Source organism: Cyclopterus lumpus, chromosome 16, assembly GCF_009769545.1.
Source record: "Cyclopterus lumpus isolate fCycLum1 chromosome 16, fCycLum1.pri, whole genome shotgun sequence".
Lineage (NCBI taxonomy): Eukaryota > Metazoa > Chordata > Actinopteri > Perciformes > Cyclopteridae > Cyclopterus > Cyclopterus lumpus.
Window position 1 is genome coordinate 9,683,002 of NC_046981.1, and position 21,302 is coordinate 9,704,303.

The 21,302-nt window shown below is 40.2% G+C and overlaps 1 protein-coding gene across 2 annotated transcripts; it reads right to left on the bottom strand.

Moving 5' to 3' along the window:
* Window positions 1–929: 929 nt before the first annotated feature.
* dgat1b (diacylglycerol O-acyltransferase 1b) lies at window positions 930–14,569 on the bottom strand. 2 transcript variants are annotated; one of them, XM_034554065.1, is made up of 17 exons: window positions 14,083–14,569; window positions 13,142–13,229; window positions 11,485–11,525; window positions 10,648–10,733; window positions 7,695–7,747; window positions 7,086–7,191; window positions 5,227–5,355; window positions 4,794–4,862; window positions 4,567–4,670; window positions 4,126–4,164; window positions 3,992–4,033; window positions 3,825–3,869; window positions 3,443–3,555; window positions 2,968–3,033; window positions 2,428–2,515; window positions 2,197–2,259; window positions 930–1,691 (listed from the first exon to the last, which is right to left on the bottom strand). In XM_034554065.1, exons 1-17 carry the CDS (start codon window positions 14,310–14,312, stop codon window positions 1,542–1,544), a joined length of 1,512 nt encoding a protein of 503 aa, XP_034409956.1. In that variant the 5' UTR covers window positions 14,313–14,569; the 3' UTR covers window positions 930–1,541. The 2 variants fall into 2 exon arrangements, with proteins under 2 accessions (XP_034409956.1, XP_034409955.1); XM_034554064.1 differs by having other exon boundaries at window positions 13,142–13,232.
* Window positions 14,570–21,302: the final 6,733 nt, after the last annotated feature.

Below are 21,302 nucleotides of genomic sequence, written 5' to 3' on the forward strand. Positions count from 1 at the left end.
CATGTCACATCTACACTCTAATCCTCACTGACGATTGTTTAACCAGATGTCACTCACAGAGCACGTACACACGCCTATACAGAATCTTCGTGAGACGTCTCAGACTTTCTGTTTAATTTACTGTCAAGCTGACAAAATACAGGTTCGCAAGTCCTGTCCTGTTCCGTTTCTGGATGACAAATCTGCACACAAACACACACAGCTTTGTGTGTCTGTGTGTGCCAATATATGCAGCCTCCTGTCTGCATCTATTGGCTGAGATGCCCAATAGCAAAGTAAATAGCAATTATGTTCATCGCCGTCTTAAGTTTGATATTAAGCCCGGTAGGTTCACGAATCAAGATGATATAAGACTTCTTAAGTCATTTGACTTGTGGCGTGTTAAATGTCTGTACGAGTGAAACTTATACAAGAAAATGTGAGAATCAAAAATGAGTATGGACACATCCCAGAGACGTGGTAGATGTTATCACGTCAAAACAGTAATATGTGATCTCAGAAGACATATGAGAAAAATAAATAATGATGTAAAAGGAGTTTAGATGGATTAGATACCAGTGATGATTTGGGATGTAAGGGAAGTGAGGTATTTTGTTTAACAATGAGAGTACTAAAGAAAGTTATTTTTACTGGCCAAGAAGGTGTGTTGTTGGAGTATCTCTTTCTGTGACATGGACCTGTAAGTTTACTCGTACAGCTGAATAAAAAGGGAGTCTGACTCAGAAATGTCCTTGTGGTACATGTTTGCATACATTTGTCACCTACTGTATAACAAATATACCAAAGCAATGGGAGTCTGGCTCCCTGTCTCTTGTGTGAGTTTCACACCTACCTTTTGCTTTAAATCTCTATTTGCCTTGATCTAATTAGAAATGTTGTATTAAAAAAAATCTGATCAGCAACAAATAACACACTAAAAAATAAAAGTCTTGAATTGAACTCTGAATGTTTATTTTACGACACACAAATTGTAGTTAGACGCATCAGTAGACATGACAACAACACAAATCACCCCAAAACTGATGTGTGCTGTATTATTAAAATGGCACTTAGGTAAACAGAAGAAAAAACAGACAAAATGTACATTAATAAAATCATACTCTTCTTAGTGGTGTTCCATTTACATTGAACACCAGATAGATTAAGCCCCTTTGGCTGGTGATAAGGAAACACATTGGATCATAAATCTCCACTTTTACAAAAGCACTTAAATCGATTGATCAAATGCAGCCACAGTCATAATACTGGCCATGAACACAGCCGAGCAGAGCAGCAAAACATTACACGGTACCCAAGTTGTCCATCAGAAGAGAAAAAACACCTGAGTGAAAAGCTGCATGACGATACCACTGAAGAAGAGAGGCCTCACTCCCGACATTACAGGGAGTTTTCAAGATTCAACTTCATTTTCTGTTAAGAAGAACATTACACTGCAAGGAGATACAATTATACAAAGTACGATAGCTGCGTGGTACTTCTGTGTGTTTGTTTGTGAGTCAAAATGAGAGAGATTGTCGATACAGTGTGTGTGTGTGTGCACGTCAGTCAGCCTCCTGTCTGTAATGCAGGACGTAATAGTCGTGGACGTACATCAGGATGGCGAATGGCTGACCGATGATGATTGAGATCCAAACCGCAGCGTTGCCGTAGGTACCGTGCAAGAAGCGACTCACAAACCAGGCCAATGGAAGCTGAAGAGTAATCACAAATTTGAAATGAATGAACACAATGGGTGATTGGGTTTTTAAAGATTAATTACAATCTCACATAAGTGTTTTCTTCTGATTTCTATTGTCTGTGTTTTATGACTCAATGTAGTGAATAACAAACTAACAAACTCAGCAAAGACCAAGAGGCCCTGATATTACCTCTTGTTCTGCTAAAGTCCCCATGATGCATCGAATATGCCCTTGCTAATAGGTTATGTTAATTAAGTTAATGATACTGAAGCCAAGGCCAAACCACTTGTCTTTATTTTGACTTTTGGTATTATTTGACTACACAAATAAACTGAACTAAATGCAATGCTACCTCTAGCCTATCCACACTCATTTCCTTACCTTTTTAAACATTAAGAAGGACCTAGATAACAAGGCTTATTATGCAGATTCAAATAAAAAATATATATGCATTTATATGACTGGTTTGTGCCGACCACCAGCTACGTTTATCATCAGGGAAGGTGTTGGGTCTTACCTGTGCCATCATGCCCAGGAAGGCCCACAGTCTGAACATCCTGAGAGGAACGCTCACCAAGTACTGACACAGACAAAAGACAAAGGAAACATTATCAAATAAATTGTGCTCTCTATAAAATATAATCCAAGACATTTCCCTGAAACAGGATTTCTGAGGACATTTATGATGTAAGGGACATTTTCAGTGTCAACATGAGCAGAGGAAGTGGTCTTTGTTCTCAGCTCTTACCTCGTGGAAGAAAGCCGACAAGAAGAAGACAGCTGATTGGCTGAGTATTTTACTAAATCCTCTTCTAAGCAGTGGCTTGTAAAAGTGCCTGCAAGACAGACAAAAACACAGATTTTGAAATGGATGAATGGACAGATGATGTGGTGGATGGACCCGTATTGTAAATCAAAATGCCAAAAACGTTTTCCTAATGTGTAATAATTCCTGTGGAAGTATCTTAACTCTGCTGCAATTCTCCCACAATGACAGGAATTCAAAGTAAATAGGCTTTAAACCCTTTAAATAGCATTTCATTTGCTTTGTCTTGTTTAATATAACCTCACTGCATTTGCTGCTGCTGTGTTCGTTTATGTGGAACTGGCTGCAGGCGCCGCATTTATTACTAGTACTTACTCTCTCACAGCCAGATGAATCCATTTCCCAAACGTATCAGTGTGCCTTGTTAAGTCTTTCTCCCCGCATCAGACCCACTGCTGTCCCCCGTGTTCACTTCAATACATTTCAATGCTCCCTCTCAGTGCGAGCAGTGTAATAACTCACCGTAGACACCACTTGTGTACAGGGATGTTCCAGTTCTGCCAGAAATATGTCACCGTCTCAGAGTTCCTGAAAGAGAGTCAGCAAATGGAGTGTTGAAGCATTACAGGGTTTAAACAATTGATCTAAGGCAGTTGGATCAATATGGATGAAAATGAAAGGTCTAGAATCGTTATGGTCTTACAGGAAAAGAGGAAACAATAGTAATTAAGTTACAGTGCATTGAGTGATGCAGTAGATGTATTAATATCAGCAAACGTACATCATATAAAATGACTTCCCCCTCTATAATTTTCGCAAAAGTACTGACATTATCTACCACACGTGCTCGCATACACTTCACGTTTTCATTCATGAGTAAGCACGCAAATCCATTCCCATGCACACAGAAGCAAAAACCAGTGATGTGGTGTAAAGACCCAGTCAGTCCTACCAGCACAGTTCACCACATCTCATGAAGTTCACACCCAAAACTTACCACCAATCATTGTAGAACCGTCTGTCTCCAAAGCGCAGCAGCTCAGCGGTGAAGTTCATAGACGAGTGGAAGAACCCGTAGAAAAACATCAGCCACAGCAAGTGATTAGGAACCTGGAGACGGGTTAGAGAAAGGGACGGAACAATGAACAATAACAACAACTAAATATAGGACTGTGAGACATTCGGGAGGAGATGTCAACAGCAAGTCAAAGCCTGATGCAAAACCCGATGTTTCCTACCCGTACTCTCAACAATGTCATGGTACATTCTCGTGTAGAGTCAATCACTAACAACATAACAATAACAAGCTTTAAGACAAACAGCCTTAGTCAAAGGTTCTAGGTGTACAGATGCAGGTGCATATGTTGTGTTTCACTCACAGCTAGTCTGAGAAGTCTCTCAGTCATCCTGGACAGATCCATGTCCTAAAGAGAAGAGCGATGCATAGATTAACAAGTGATGCACCGTTGCACTTTGCATATGAAAAAAAAGAAACCATGTTGTTTTCTTCGCAGTAAAATGTTCGCTGTCATTCTGTCCTCCTCACCTCTAGTGGTTTCATGGAACTTTGAATGATGGGAATCATCCACTGATAGGAAGAAAGCAAAAAGCAATGTTATGCTGTTTTCTGACATCCATACCTTAGAACATGACACTAAAAAAAACATTATAAGACTTTACCTGTTGAGTGAGAGCAACTAACAGTTGGATGAAGAACAGCTGGGGGCAAAGACACACATCAATAAAGTGAGTGACAAGAGAATATGGGGAGTGCATCAGATACCAAACGATGGAGCTTTTGGAACTCTTAAAGAAGTTAATTTTAGTTCTGCATCACTGCTGAAAAGAAATTATCCCATGATGTTTAAAAGAGAGATGTCTAGTTTTCCCTGAAATAATCTTCACGAGCACGAAAAGCCAACACAGAGCTCTTAAAGGTTGTGAAGGAGTTCTTGCTCTGGTGTTCTCTTTTGGGAGATTCTTGTAAACACAAAAACACTCCTAAGATCTTCTAAGATCAATCACTATCAGGAAGGGGGGGGGGGCTTTTTGACTTGAACATGCAGCTACACTGCAAAGGTATCAATTTCTGGCTGAAGCTGACATGAGATATTTCCTCACCATCTCAAACAGTCTCCTGAGCAGGAAACTCATGCGGATATGAGGAGAGCGAGGGAAGTTGAGCTCATAGCACAGAGTTGGAGCGAAGACAAAGTAGCACATGTCTACAGAGATGGAGAGGAGGTCAAAGTGACAGTCAAAATATGTGGAAACAGGTAAAAGAGGCAGTGGCACTAGAAACATTATCAATAAAGTTTCATACAAACTCTAGAAAGTTGTTCGAGTACCTCTGATGGTGAGGTTGCCAGGGTAACACACCTTAGGGTCGCCTCCATTGAGGTGCTGTGCTGAGGGACCTGCAGAATGTATACACAGACATGTGAAGTGTGTGTAAAACATTGCATTAAGTACAAATACGGAGAACATTATATAATGACAATCAAGTGGGGATGTTGACGTGCAATAATCTCTGCTACATAATCAAGATTTCTTCAAGAAACTTTAATCAAGAAACTTCCATTTTATCAAAAAGCTGCAGTACCAGGTATCTGCCATTAGATGTCACTGTAACCAAATAAGCAAGGGGCTGATGTAAGGCATTTAAAACATACACAGAAACTGACTGTAAAATTAGCAAATAATTAATTCTCATTTAGCTCTTACATGTAGTATGCAAGCCCTCCCTGGTCAAATGTATGTGCTTGTGTTTTTGTGACTTACAAGATAGCGACCTGGCCAATGTCTTGGCTTTAATCGTGCTCAGCTCTCTGCACCACATGTTGACGTCCTTATAGGAGTAGAGCTTTAGGAAGAGGATGGTGTAAGTACCAAGAACGAATGCACCGCCAACTGACGGAGAAAGAGAGAGGGAGAGATTTGGATGAAGCTGAAATGGGAGAACATGTAACCAAATGATATACTGCCTACAAGTATGGGAAGATGAGAAGCAGAGATGAGGGCAAGCCAATGGATGGTAGAACACAGTGATGAAGTAGGGAGAGAGTAGAGAGAAAGAGGAGAAGAAAGTTGGCAAAACAGTGTGAGATGGAGAGAGAGACGAACCGAATTGAATGCAAAACAACGAAAGGGGAAGGGGAAGAGAGAAAGAACGGTCGTCATCTGCTCTTGAACAAACAGCAAAACATGTCCAGCTAAATAAATCATCTCAGCTAAAAGTATGAGAGCAGTCGGACTATGCCAAGGACATCATCATTATACAGTATAGTCCCCATGTTTACTGTATAAACTGCAGTCATAAAAACTATGTCGCTGTAGGCGATATAAAACAACTATTTGATGTTAGATTAATAATTGTGTAGTTTACACACACACTAACTGAGCAGTTTGCCTACAGGGCTTTATCAATAGTCACCATATGTTTGAAGCAAAGGATCATGCTGAACAGAGGGGAAGACACACATCCACACAAATAAAAACGGCCTGTTGTGCCAATACGGTGAGGTGCAGGTCGGCACACCTGGCATCAAACCACAGCAGATCTTATCCATCAACCATCTGTCTCTCTGGCTCTATGTGGCTTCTAGACACAGATTGGCTCCCAAGAGAGCGACTGTATATGATAATCACAGAAACACAGAGAGGTGGAGCTTACCGGAAGTGGATAAAAACTTCCAATCATCACCGAAGCACAGAAGGACCGAGGATTTCTACCGTTCTCATTCATCACCTGAGTGCTACCTGTATTCTAAAAACCCCAAAAGTGTTTGTCTTTCTTTAGAGTCCATATAATATATACACACACACACACACACACACACACACACTCTCTCTGTCATCGCCCTTCCTGTGTGAACAGCAGCGCAGAGTGAACAGACAGACAGATGGACTGAATCCTTTACTCCATCACCTCCCAGTGAGAGAACAGATGAGAGGAGAGGATAGTATACCAAGAGAGAGGAACATTGCATGAAACAAGTCAAGCTAAATATTATGTTAATAGGGTGAAACACTTCTCCTGTGGATCGTTTGTAGGTTAAGGGAAAAATGAGACCTGAACAGTGACACTTTTAAACTAAACTGGAGCCCTATTGTTTTGAATGAATCACTCAGAGGATTATAGTGTGCTGGTGTATCATTTTGTGTAAGGTGTGACTAATGCATCATGGGTGAATCGGATCGTTTGTGGAGGGGCGGCCATGGTGTCTGTCAGGCAGCCTGATGAAGACAGAAGAAGGTGACCCTTGGATGACCCTGTACTTTAAACCACACCTACTTTGGCATCTCTCCTCTCTTCTCCTCTCCTCAGAGCCAGCTGGAAATAATCCAGTCATGACCAACTGGTCCATTACCACTAACCGACCAATTATGGCTCTGTATAAGAGATGTCTTTTACTGCACCATCAAACTGGTCGTCTGTATCTCTGAAGGGCAAGGATATGAATGTCCTCCTAATCTTAATTACAAATTTCATTATTTTCTGCTTCATACACGTGGCAACATTGTTAACTACCAATGAATGGTTAATGGTTTGGCTGCATCATGGATGCTACCGGCCTGTACAGGGGATAGTAGCCAGGCTGGAGAGTTGGTATTTTAATAACAGTAAAAAAACATTTTACCTGGGGTAACGCAAGGGACCAATAGCACCACTGCAGCAGGGAGAGTCAGCATGATTGCCATGTTCATGCAGTGGACCAGAAATCCCACAAGTTCAGTGAATGAACCCTGGGCAGAAAGAGAGGCAAAGAGGAACAGCAGGGGTTTGTACATTCAATCTTGAAGACAAGTTGTCCTATTTTTACCCATCATCCCCCAACTAACTGTATTTATTTAGCTTGCACATTTTTTATTTAAGTAATTTATAGTTGTTTTTTTGTAAAAACAATGTGAAGAACATGAACAATTTAAGTATTTCTTCGCTCTGCTTTTGAACAGATCTTTGGAATAAAACAGTTATGGAGGCCTATTAAAGTTTTGAAAAGCTCACGATGTTCCATATTCATGCCAAACAGACAGAGCATAACTGAATATGCCCTAAATGCAGATGGTGAAACTAATTTCTCATTTTACCATTTAACATTTGCAGATGCAGTTGGGGAGGGTCAGCTAGTCAGTCAGTTTTAGAAAAATAATCCCCCCTGGGAGTTATGAAAGTGCTCTGAATTCAACAGTTCAGTTCAAATCCACAGTGTTGTGATGTTTAAATGCAAGCTGGTTTGTCCACTCACCTTCGACAGCTGCCTCTCTGTGTAGAGAGCCACCAGAACGAACACATTGGACACTGTCAAAACACAACGAGAGATTCATGTCAGTTCCTATAAAAAGAGTCAAGATGACATGTTTTCCTTACAGACTCCATCCTGAAGGGACGATGCAGGATAAACGTATGAATACAAATCTCAGAATTACAGTAAGATATGTTGGTTTCAGGAATAATGTGTGCACTGGTTTGGTCTCAGGTTGAGTATTTGAGCGAATTAAGCATTACACCTGCCCTCTGCTGTCTACATAAACCATGCTCACACACACACACACACACACACACACACACACACACACACACACACACACACACACACACACACACACACACACACACACACACACACACACACACACACACACACACACACACACACACACACACACACACACACACACACACACACACACACACACACACACACACACACACACACACACACACACACACACACACACACACACACACACACACACACACACACACACACACACACACACACACACACACACACACACACACACACACACACACACACACACACACACACACACACACACACACACACACACACACACACACACACACACACACACACACACACACACACACACACACACACACACACACACACACACACACACACACACACACACACACACACACACACACACACACACACACACACACACACACACACACACACACAATTAAACGGGAACACCTGATGAAAGAAATGAGCCGGCACTAACAGAGCATATGTGTTGCACAGCATATGCCAACTGCTAGTTAGTTCGAGTGACAAGGCAATCGAGTGGTTGAGCATGCACATGCAAATATAGCACATCTTCATTTTATATTCTATTGTGGCCATTTTCAGATCTTTAGAAAAGGAAGAAAAAAGAGAACTTGCTTTGTATTACGCAGCTAGAATATCCTGATTTTAGAGGGAAAAGGCAAGTATTGGGAGCCAAAAGCAGTTTGGACTGAACGTTGTATTTAATGCACTCTTTATTATGCATTGATTGCTGCCACTGAGCCCGATTCTGTGAGGAGCAAATTGGCCTGAATTGTGTGTAGAACTTTCAGTTTAAACTTCAGGGTGACTCACTGCAGAACTTAAGGAAACCACTGGTATGTAGATTGCTCATTAATAATTACTCTGACTAGACCCAGCTGAGCCACACTGATGGCACATAATTGCAGCAATTGTTCCATTTTAAGACCCTAATCAGAGCATTAGCATGTCAGTCAATCTAATCTAGAGTGAGCAGATGTGTTAACTGTCAGACATTTTGATTACTGGGTTTTATCAATCTGTCATCAATGCAACTATTCATCAGCATTGCCATCCCAAATCGGTTACATGCTTGTTTTTGACTTCATGGTATACTCACTTATGCTATGAAGAGACAAGAGAAGAGGGAACTAAAGCCTTACGTGCAAAACTATTTTTCATGTGGCGATAAGCAGATTTGTCGATGAGGCAAGTGTGTCGTCACTTGCAGTGAGTAAGATAAAGTAGGCGTCACTATCTTTCTGCAGAAATGCTCATTACAGTTGCATGAGATTCTGTATTCAGAGTGACATCGGTGTCTTTTACTACAATTACTTTTTACAAATTATTAAAACATAATTAGCTAACATTTCATTTCATTTCAGCAAATAAAATGTTGAATGTGTTTATTTTATTTTCAGTTCTTTCTCACACATCAATACTCTATTCTAAATGAAGAACAAAGACATCAGGAAATGTATAGCACGCCACTGCTAATGTGTGTTTAAATTTTGGAAACAGGCCTGTTGAGCAACTTTGAAAATCAGCTAATTTTGAACGCCGAACGTGCAACAAACAGCAATATTTAGCACCTGTTAGACACACCTTTCACCAAGTATCCACAGGGATGATTTGGCAAAGAGAGACTTATAATGTAGTGAGATATTTTACATTAGTGTCAGTTTTATTTGGTTCACTCACAGGAACAGTTGCCTCAATGGAAGACTGCTTGGTTTTACCATCCATTGTGGACTTCTAATTGACCTTGTGTTGGTGTAGTTGTGTGTGGGAGTGTGAGTACGATGCTGCAGTGACTCTAGAAGTACTGAGTGTCTTCTGGGAATGAGCTGCTTCACTGTTACTGTAAACAGACTCCCATTCTCACCCGTCTCTAAGCACCGTCAGTGTGGTCATTTACCTTAACTCCATCCATCTCCATTCCTCTCCTTGTGTCCTGTGCCAATGCAGCACTGTACATCAGCGCCTTCTCTCTTTCTTCCCCAATCCTTTAATCTCCCCCTTTTGCTGCTATTTTCTTCCCCTCTCTTGTTTCCCACTTCTCTCCCTCCCTCTGCAGCACAGTACCAGTGTGCAGCATATGGGGCAGGTGATTGTCCCTCCAGAGACACTGTAAGCTGCACCACTGCAGACTTTTAGTGTGATATACCATAAAAATACATATAAAAAACCCTTTAGTCAAAAAGATGTTTTTGAAGTGTTATTGCCTGACTGCTTGTACATTATTTGAAGTGGTTCTATGGCATACTTTAGGGACAGGGACAGATTAAAGTTCAGCAGTGTAGATTATATATATATATATATATATATATATATATATATATATATATATATATATATATCTGTGCTCAAGCTGAATCTTACTCTCATATGTCCCATGTTATTTGTCAAGCTTTGGTGGTTATGAGTAATTCTAGCTTTGGTTTAACATCCAATTTTTAAAAAATGGTTTTATTCAAGCTCAATTTAACATTTTCTAAGATTGTAAATTAAGTCACCGTTCCAAATATTGAACAAAATTTTAATCTTAAATACCAGAATGATGCTGTTTAATTGTGCAACTGTGGTTGTGTTGTTGCTTTCCTAGCGGGTGATTTACTAGACAGGTGAAACGTTTACCTACCAATTACCAGGCATGCTGCTGGCCAGTTGTAGGGATCATTCAGAAACAAGGAAATCACCTGAATAGGGTCCACCAAAACACCATACCTGACCAAAGGAAAGGAAAGGGCAGATCTAAATTACAAATGCATATTTAATTTGCCAGAATACAGATATTGATTTTAATGTAAATTATTGAGGTCACTTCTTTTCAAAATGTCAATATTAAAGAATTACACAATGCACAGATGTTTACTATTCAAGAGAAATGGAAGATTTAAGTTTAGGTCATTGTTTAACATTGACTCCAGCACAGGTTTGTTTATTTATTTATATATATATATATATATATATATATATATATATATATATATATATATATATATATATACATATACACATATACTTTGTCTTACAGCAGCCACTTTGACTTAGCAGCGAGTTGGAAAGGCTCAGGCACGACTAACAGCATTAACTATGGCTCTGTTACATTGGCCCAGTACACCATTCTAGCTAACCAGCATGCATAATATCAGGACCCTGAAATCAACTCACCTAAGTGAAATACAGTCCTCATTATTGCATTAATTACACCTGTGCTTGTTCTAGGAGTGATGTTAAAGTGCTACACTAAAAAACATATACTGTCACAATAGATCAATTAAGAGACTTTACAGGATTAGTATAATCATTTATTGAGAACCTGGTACTTCTATATGGCATCTTTGAATATATCTGTTTAAGAATTAAATACTGGGTACAAGCATTTAGGAAGCCTGTTTAAATGACAAGTAATCATTTATCAGCCTATGAAAAAGACACTAATAAAATAATGTCCAAAGACTCCAAACTTACTCACCGTAACAAGTTTTCTAAGAAGAGGCGAGCATTACTCAACACCTGGAACAAAAAGCAAGAGTTAAGGATGTTCATCTGATTGTCTCAGGTGTTACTTTCATTTATTCATATTGTTATTGCAACACTTGTATTCCAATAAAAGCATCCTTACTTCCATATCATCTCTCTTCTTTTGTTTCTTTTCTACCTCTCTATACATCATCCCTTTCCTCTCCTCAACCTATTTCTCCTCCTCTTCCTCGTCCTCATCCCCACATTCTTTTTTTATCTCCCCTCCTCGCTTTTCCTCTTTCTAAATGGATTGTAATATCTCATTACCCAGCACAAAGGCTCTATGCCTGGGGATGGGACAGCAGTTCAGTGGGAATGAAGAAAAACCTGCTGCTCTGAACACGATCTGTGTTCAAAGCCTGGATTAACAGAATGTCTTTGCTAGCCTCGTCTTCTCTCCAGCACAGACGAGGAAGAGCTGCAAAAGATGTTGAGCTTGACATAAACTTGTTAATCATGTTAAATTATTTAACTGTACGTGCACTTAAAATAAGCCAACTTGAATAACTTAAACATTCTTTGTGTTTTGACATTTTTCTCTCATTCTTCAAATGATTTGCCTGCACTGTAACATGTTTGATTTAAACATCTTAGAAATAGCTGAGACTCCATTTTTTTTGCAGTGTTGTTAAGCTGGCAGGAAACCAGATGCAACACAGATACAGACAGTGAGTCTGTTTGGAAACAAATAATAATAATAATAATAATATGTTTTATTTGTATAGCGCTTTACAAGGTGCTCAAGGCACTCCACATGGTAAATAAGCAATAACATATAAATAGTTATACATTTGGACTAATTATTTATTTTATATAACTTTGACATACGTCTTTGCCTTAATCAATGCCAGTGGATTATCCGATTGATTCTCTTCATGTTTATTTCACAGATATTTTGCTTTCACTTATTACGAATAATGTAACCTGAACATTATCACCAAATTCACATTAAGGAGCCTGTAATGTGGAAAACGTAAAGACAAATACACTGTCAAAATTAAGACAGGGCACTTGCACACAGAGCAAGATGGAAGTGTTTACCGGGGATTTTAGGACATTATCCCAGTTTAAATATTACAGATGGATTTGAAAATGCTGTTTAACATAAATAACTGTTCTTTTGGTTGGCCAGTGAGGGGTGTGTTACTATTGCAGAATCAACAGATTTCTGGATACTTTGCTTGCTTTATACAGGACTTTGTACTCTCCCTGGGTCTCTTTTACTACTGGACAAGGCTAACCATTACACCTGGGCTTCTGCATTAGTATCTGACAACAGAAACAAATATGCCACAATGTGCCATGTGTTCTTTGTCTTGAGTTATACTGAAACATAAGACAATCAAACACAATCACTTCAGAGGTAACAGGAATATGGTTTCCTAACTCTGCCAACTGGAAGCACATTGTTTACACTAACAGGCTGCGTTGTCTCTCTAATTTATTAATCAAATTTGCAGAATGTTTTTGAAAAGCAGTGGACACAAATGTTTGTTGGAAGCCAAAACATATAGAAAAAGATGCGTTTACAATTACTTCCTGGTGGTGACATGCGGTTGTAAGCATAGCAAGGTAGGTTTAGTTGTGTGTTCAAACCTTCGTCTTACCAGCATGACCACACACCAGTTCAGGATCCCTCTGTAGTTATTGTAACCACTGCCTGAACTCAGCAGGGACTCCTGTGTCTTATGGCAACTACTGAAATAAAATAGATAAATGGGTGAAACAAATCAAGAATATCAGCAGCGTAAGATACATATATTTTTCATTTGACTCTATAGCGTCACCTCAATTGCACATCAAATGATGAATATTAGGAAGAAGGAATGGCTGTGATTAGTTCTAGTGATAAGAAAGAAAGGAATATATATTATACCAGCAAAAACAATAGACTGCACCCAACAATAAAACAGGTGTGGCGGCAGCTTAGGAAACTAAAGGAGAAATTGATCTATTATCTAAAAGGTGTGGTTCAATGTATGTCCCTTAACAACACACTACTTTTCTAATTTCCTTATGATAACGTGGCACCACAATAAAAAAATATCGTGGGGTGTTGTACACCAAGTAACGAGAGGGCCTAAACAGTACTGAGGGTATACTTTTATATTATATAACTGGCCTAAGGAAATTAAGCGAACCCACAATTCACCCTGTTTATGGGGGGCCTTATTAGACACGCCCCTCCTCAATGAAACAGGCCCAGAAAAGACACACTTGCAGATAACTGCTACAGTTGCGTTTACTCTGCCAAGTAGCACTAACAAAGTCAAAGTATGAATTAAAAAGGTCGTCCGCAGACACACATTGAGGGCTTGTTCGGGGTTATTACCTCAAACGACCCCGAGCAGCCTTTGCGCGCTGCACATTCAAACTAGCCGATGTTACTCACTTAATACAGCGGAAACAATAACGTCACGTTAATGTATCGTTCCCGTGGGCCGTTGAAGTTAGCCCATTGACGCCTGTCGTTAAGTATTAAACTAAACTTTCCTCAAACGAAACAACGGTTTGATACATGTTGCAACGTGTGCAGTGGTGTACTCACCTCAGTCTATCACTTGTGTAACTCCTGCGCTTCTGTTTCTCACTCTTGGATTTGGCCCGCACCGTTTCCAGTGAACGGTCCCGTTTCCCGTGGCCGTAGTCCGCGGTCACTGAGCTCTCACACGCCGCCGCGGACTTCCCGTTCACCGGCAGCATACTCGCACTTTTCCCCGCCGCGGAAGTCACCCTTCTCCTGGGAGCTAAGGCCCCTTTGGTGTCCGAGTCCCCCATGAGGACGGAGCTAAACAAACTGTTGTAAAAAACCTACTCAAAAGTTCACTTGCACAGTTCGCTGCTGATAGTTGTCGCGTGTTTGTTGCTGCTGCACTGACACAAGAGAGGGAAGTGAACAACAGCTCAACAGTCCGCCCAGAGCTCAGATAACTGAATGGAGGTGAGAGAGGGTTCATGACGCCACGTGCAGTGACAGCGACCTGCTACTGTAACTGGTCTGACTGCTACACACTGTAACTGACAGGTGAGTCACTCACTGGGTGTATTCCAGGATGGCATACAGGAAGTGCTCCACTCCTCGGTCCGGTTGCAAAGCCCGGACTCCTCCCAGAATAGAGACGACGACAGAACTGCTGTTCTGACTTCTTGCAAACTCATCGGGCCTCAGTGCGTCTGATGCACGATGAATGGCAGCAGGATCACATGGAATAGTGGACAAGACAGTAACACCCCAAGGTCCATTTAGTAGCTACCCAAAGAGCTGTTGATCACATTACAGATATGTCAGACATGATTCAACAAAGAGGTATAAGATGAACAAATATCCATAAATAATACTCCAAAGGATGGACGTTATAGTTATTGGTTGAAAGTTATTCAGTTTACTTGCTTTTGGCACAGTTTTCCATGATTCTAGTACTGGGTTGGACAAGTACGAGGATAACCTTGAAATTATTCCTTTTAATTGGAGGGCACAGTCTTTATTGGCAGTTGCCTTTAGTATGTCTGGGCCATTGGCCTTTTGTCTTACCTTAGCAAGTGGATATCATAAGTGTAAGTAAGTTGATGTCACAATGTATTCTTATGATCAATTAACCTCTCAAAAGCACAAGGAAGCAGCTCAGGCTGATGGGTGTTAAACTAATAACCGCTTGGAGGCAGATTTAATCTGACCTGAGTCTGACAAGTTTAGTACGCCACGCAATAGCCACAATAATAGATATATCCCTTATTATTTTAGGAAAAAAACATTGCGTTTTGTCTGGGACACGTGGGACAGTTTTAAGAGAAGCAAAATCATATAGCTTTGAGGTGCATAATCAGCCTAGTAGGATTAATGTGGACTGTTAGTCTTGTTAAAGATGCAGATCTCTTTTGACTGCATGCAGATTCCCTGAGACTGTAGCAAACAGGAGAATCACATCATACCCGGTAAGTTACCCCTTGTGTATAGCAGCCAAAAGACAGTTTGAAAGCTTTCATCTAATGAGAATGCCCTTTTTGTCTATTCTAGTTCTGTGTGCTTATCCATACGGTGGTGGGAACTGATCAGTGGCATTGATCCAGCTTTATCAGTCCTTACTGTCTATAAGGTTGTCTTTTAGAGTAATGAGCCTGTCTGCAGTGTTTGGGATAAGAGACCTTGGGGAGGGATCAATAGGAAACGTATGACTAATTGTTTTAACCCTTAAACTCTGTGCTGAACTGCAGTGTTTTCCCAAAACCATTAAAATCTCAAGTTGCCTTTTTGGTTTTCCTTTAGCTCTTGTTTTTCTTTTGTTTATAGTGACTGTAAAATGATTAAAAGCCGGTCTGTTGTTTGATCATCAGGTACAAAAGCGGTATATAGTTCCTCCAGAGTTTCATAATTTGGAGGGTGTCTTTTCTAACAACTTGTTCTAAACTTCCTCAGGCAGGCGGAGCAGTATGATATTCCATCGAAGAGACATCTCCGACATAACGGTGCAACACTTTCCACAGCCGCTTCCACCAGCCTGCACGATGAGCCAGTAGAGGGAGTCCAAGACTTGAATCCTGTTTCAACCTTTTGGTGAGTCATTCCATCTGTTGTGTCTTATTGGAGGGTCCCAGTTGAAAAAGTATGTGTTTAGTTAATACTTTTCAAAGTCAAAACATATATTCTTATTAGTAAAAATGTTTCATTAATAAATTAGTATTCTTAACATAATGGACAGTTTTTCAAGTTTTAATGTGCTAATGATGGTTCTGTTGGACATTTTTGCTGGCAAATTCAGAAAATTGTATATATGAATCAAAGTTGTACTGTAGAAGCCACTTTGTTGCGCGCAAGTCTGCTAATGCTCCACAGATGAAGTTATTTTTGATAACAGCTAGCCATTTAAAATTTAGAGAATAAGAGGTTTCACCAATGCATTATTCATGCTTTCTTTAGGGCCTCAAAAACTGAAGCTTTCTACAAGCGCCGTCTGAACTGCGAGAGAGACATGTAAGAACACAACCAATTTCTCCTCTTATGTTGATCTGTCTTCATTCATGCCTCCAGAAACATGACCTTTAAATTACCTGTTCCCTATTTAATACTTATTTTTACCTTCCGTGTCTACATTTATCGAATGTATCTGTTACCTGAACATAACACCCATATGTGACATTTGAAACATAAATCACAGCAACTACTGGGGCTCAAGTTCTTCCTCATAATGACAGTCTGAAAACACGTTTTTTACATATTTATTATTTTCTTTTCTTAGCATTTAGAAGTTGAAAGAACATATATGGTACAAAATATCCTTATTTGCTGTTGCATTAATTGGAACAAAGGGGCTTTGCCCAAACCATTAAAAGAGTTCCCCAAACAAGACATTACCTGGACAGAGGTTGCTCTCTTCTGTCTGTGTCTCTATCTACACTGTTGCATTCATGTTGTTGCATCTTTTCCTGGGTTAAAACGTTTACATCACAAGCTGATTAACCATACTGCCACTTGCTCTAGGCTAGGTGGGAGAGAAGGAGAGAAATACTGTGTGATTGAAAACATAAGGTTTAAGGCAATAGATAAAAGATAAATATAGAGACGAAGGAACGAGAGAGAAAGAGCAAGATGGGGGGGATACAAAGAGAGATAGAGTGTGTGTGTGTGTGTGTGTGTGTGTGGGGGGGGATCTCACCTATCTATTGAATATCTCAGTCTCTCTCTCCCTCCATCTGGAGAGGCAGGGGGAGCGAGAGATAGTGTTTGCCCTTGCAGGTTGTAATGAAGCTGTGGAAGGATAGATGACTCACTTTAACACAGGCAGAAGAGAAATACACACTCCCAACATCACTCAGCTGACCTGAGTGTGAGTCTATGTGTGTGTGTGTGTGTGTGGGTGCATCTGTGTGATAGCGTTTGTGTATATATATGTTTGTGATGGTAGGAGTGTGACAAAAGAGACTAATGCTGATTATATAGGAGACTGGCTGGAGTGATAAAGGTGTCACAAGATGGACGGACAGTGATAGAGAGGTATGTGCTCGGCTGTGCACGTGCAGTTTGTGCACCCTGGTGTGTTTGTGCCTGCACCATTGCCTCTTCGTCTGCATTTGCACATTTTGCATGTGCAGATACAATGCATGCAAGTGTGCACTTTTCAGTGTATGTGTTGAGCCTCACATTAGCAAGGGAAGTACCTATCTATACATGCACCTGTGTGTGTGTGTGTGTGTGAGTGAGAAAGAAAGAGAGAGTACATCATGGAGAGACAGATAGAGGCGTCATCACACTGTTAGGGCTTAGTGCCACGTCAGCATTTTTACAGTTCAGCCAAGGACTCCTGCACACACTGTCCGAGAGAGAGAGAGAGAGAAAATGATGGTAGTTAGAGGAATACATGATACCAAACTTCCTCTTGTCAAGGACCCTGGAATAAATCCACTGCATGTATCTTGGAAAACTCAACCAGGCTCGTAGCAGGGCTATCCCATTCAGATCATGGTGCATCATCCTTCCCTGCGGATAAATAACCATCGAGCCTTTACTTCTCTTAGCTTTCTATTGGTGGAATAACCTTCCCAGAATACTCATAAAATAGGAAGCTACTCTCTACTTCTGACATATCTGAAAGCTTATTCTGTAAAAGACCCTGCAGGTTTCCTTCCTCGCTGAATCCCAGTGCACTCTGGAAATCTTTCTATCGTGTTTAAAAAAAAAAAAAAACAGACCTTTTCTCCTTAGCTTATGTTTCTGTGCCTATTTTTTCATACCTGATTATTGTTGGAACATGGCATTGTTGTTGCATCTACTAGGATGGCACTGAGGCTCAGACTCTGGAGACTTTTAATTGGCGTATTGGTTATTTGATGGATCTCAGTCTTAACTAACTTAATAGTGTAATTATTTTCCTTTTTTTTCTCTCTACACGTTATCTAAGATGTTTTTGCTCTTAAAAGCAAATTATTAGTTTATATTATTAATAGAGCAGTACACAATAATTTGCTATGTAAAGATATAGTGGAGTGATATCTACCTGAGCAGAGAAGTCACTCTCCTCCTGTTTGTTTTTGTTTACATTGCCAGGCCAACCACCTTTCAGTGCATGTTAGTGTGCCCCACTGGCTAGCTCATGGCCGCCGCTATTAACGTTGCAAAAGTGTACTGCCATCCTCAGGAAAACACTGTTGGCAGTATTGTCGTTGTTTGCAATCATCGTGTTGTTAGCATTTGTGTTGTTAGCTCCTAGCCGTCGCCATGTTGAACGCCATGTTACGGCAATACAAATCCTCTGAATTCTGAAAGGAGAACCTTTTAAGAATGATATCATAATTCAGAGTTTTTTGATGATACATATTCTTGCCCGTTTGTAAATGATGGAAAGTACTGCATTTTTCTTTGAGAGGTATGGTATTATAATGTGTGCCTGAGGACGGCACACATTAGACCCTCACAGCCAGTCCATACACGTTCTGCTTTCTTCTTCAGCAGTTTAGTGTTTTTGTTGAATTTTGGACAAACCTATTGTAAAAATACCTTTAACAACACTTTTCGTGTCATCGCAGTCATAATCTTCTTGGTGAAATATTGAAGTACTCCTACATTATGTGTGAAACATCGCTGTCATTGTGATGCCCTGTGATGTTAAGTACCTGTGTCTCATTGACTGTAAACACATGCTTCATGCTGACAAAGCCATCAGTTTGAGTATAAATCACAACCTGTCAGATGCCATGATTGCGCTAAAGCGCTCACTCTCTACCCGTTCTTCTGTATTCTATGAAGATAAATATTATGGTATAATTATGAACTCAAAGAAAATTATATCTTGTAGAAGGTTACAAATCGGAGCAGTTTACCACTGCTGTGATATTCACATGCATGAGGCAGGCAGAATGTAATGCCACCTAAAATTGATTGACTTGCTCTAATATTAAAGGGCACAAGTGGGAGTTGGACGGACAGAACTGAGAGGGACAAGACACTTTGTTTTCATACACATGCATTTTATCTGCACGTGTGTATGTATGTATGTGAAGGAGACCATGTTTAACTGTTGGCCCGGGGAAATGTCATTCACCACTCGCTATATGAGTGTGATGTGAAATGGAAATGATTTTGAATGGGAGAGAAAGGAGAAGCATTTTATCTGGTTCATTTGTAGCCTCAGTGTCTTCCCTACCGTGAAATAGGTGAGTTTGGACTCCCCGGCTAAAATGATTTCATCAGATCTGGTTTCAGTGGGCATACCTGCGTGCTGTGTGAGCTCGAGGTGCATGCAGAATACATTGAAAAAGGTTTGTCCAGGATGTTTTTTTGGGTGTAAAAAGTCCAGCACAAAGGGAGAGATTGAGGATAGGGTCATGGCTTCTTTATGGGCTTTTACCACGTTACAACATAGTGACTAACAGATTCAGATCCACTGTAAACATATTCACATATAAAGCCCCATAGACCTGAGGGGTTGATGTCATATAAAATGTATGGGGCCAATGTACAACATGGCCTGGTGCTAAACCGTGTTAAACTTGAATATAGACTTAATATAAATATAACACCTTTTAGAGTTTGTTCAAGACTTTGAGGTGATTTTATCGACTCTACGAAGGAACAAACAACACTCTAATCAACTTGTCAACTTTACATAATTGTCACTGAAAAAATCAGCACTCTGCAAAACAACACTGCAAACACAAGATGCTAATTTGTTAGTTTGACACCAGTATTAATACTCTTGAAGTTTCCTCCTCCCATAAACATGTATAGCTTAAAATGTGAAGCTGTTTTTCTGCGACCTTTGTCCAGGCACATATATACTGTCTCCCCCTTTAGATTAGATTAGTTTACTCTTGAGCACCCGTTAAGGTACTACTTTAACGGGTGCTCAAGGGTAAACTGTTGTAAATGGGAAAGGTGAGGAAATCTCAAGATTCGAAGGGTTATGTGAAGAGAGGCGATGTCTCCTTTCTTCATGGTTATAAAGCATTTTGTCCCAGCTTTTCTCTGACTCTGCAGCTGCTCTGACATTATCAACCTCACACTTTGTGAAAGCAAAACTCTGTGAAATAAGTGGAATGCTGCAGTCCTTAAACACGCATTTTATAGCCAAATGTCTTTGTATGCAAATCAGGTATCAATTTTGTTTTTGATGAAAGAAAACGCTGGAGTTCAGTCTGCTGTTGTTTACATTGTGTTCTAGATTTTAACAGCTTCATAATCAAAGACTTCTCTTTCTCTGCACTGTGTTTAACTCTTAGCTGTATAGGAGGAATGCACTGAAGTGCTGAGATTTCAGCATACCATTCTGTTTTATCTTCTGCTCATTATTACACACACACACACACACACACACACACACACTGCTGTGTGAATATGAGTGCAGAGGGACATGTACAGTATATGCGATGACAAAAAAAATGTATGTAGCCAGTCGTAGTTTTTTAAAGCATTTGTTCCTTGTCCTTAAAGGACCTCTATGCATTTTGCTCTAACACATGTGATGTAATTCACCTCAATTCAATGATTTCTTCAAGCTCAGCTCTTTTGTAATTACACACCTTTCACTGCCGACTCAAATTAATTAAACTAGATCTTCAGTTGTTGTCTGCCTTCTTGCCGGCTGCTGATGAATCCCCACCCGGTGATGCAGTCAAGGAGGTGGATATATTGTTGCTCACCCATTATCCATACCGCGAGTTAGTGGTCTTGAGGTTGATACATGACTAAAGGACAGGCTTTATCCTCCAGTATTTGTCACCTATGTCGGCACAGTTCAAGTCCTTGTCCTGTAGGTACATAAGGTGGACATGTGGGAG

Coding starts and splice junctions, on each gene's coding strand:
- dgat1b (XM_034554064.1), bottom strand. CDS start 14,312: ATGGGGGACTCGGACACCAAAGGGGCCTTAGCTCCCAGGAGAAGGGTG. Junction 10,734..11,484: donor TTCTTAGAAAACTTGTTACG/GTGAGTAAGTTT, acceptor TCCTTTGGTCAG/GTATGGTGTTTTGGTGGACC. Junction 2,260..2,427: donor TGTCGGCTTTCTTCCACGAG/GTAAGAGCTGAG, acceptor TGTCTGTGTCAG/TACTTGGTGAGCGTTCCTCT.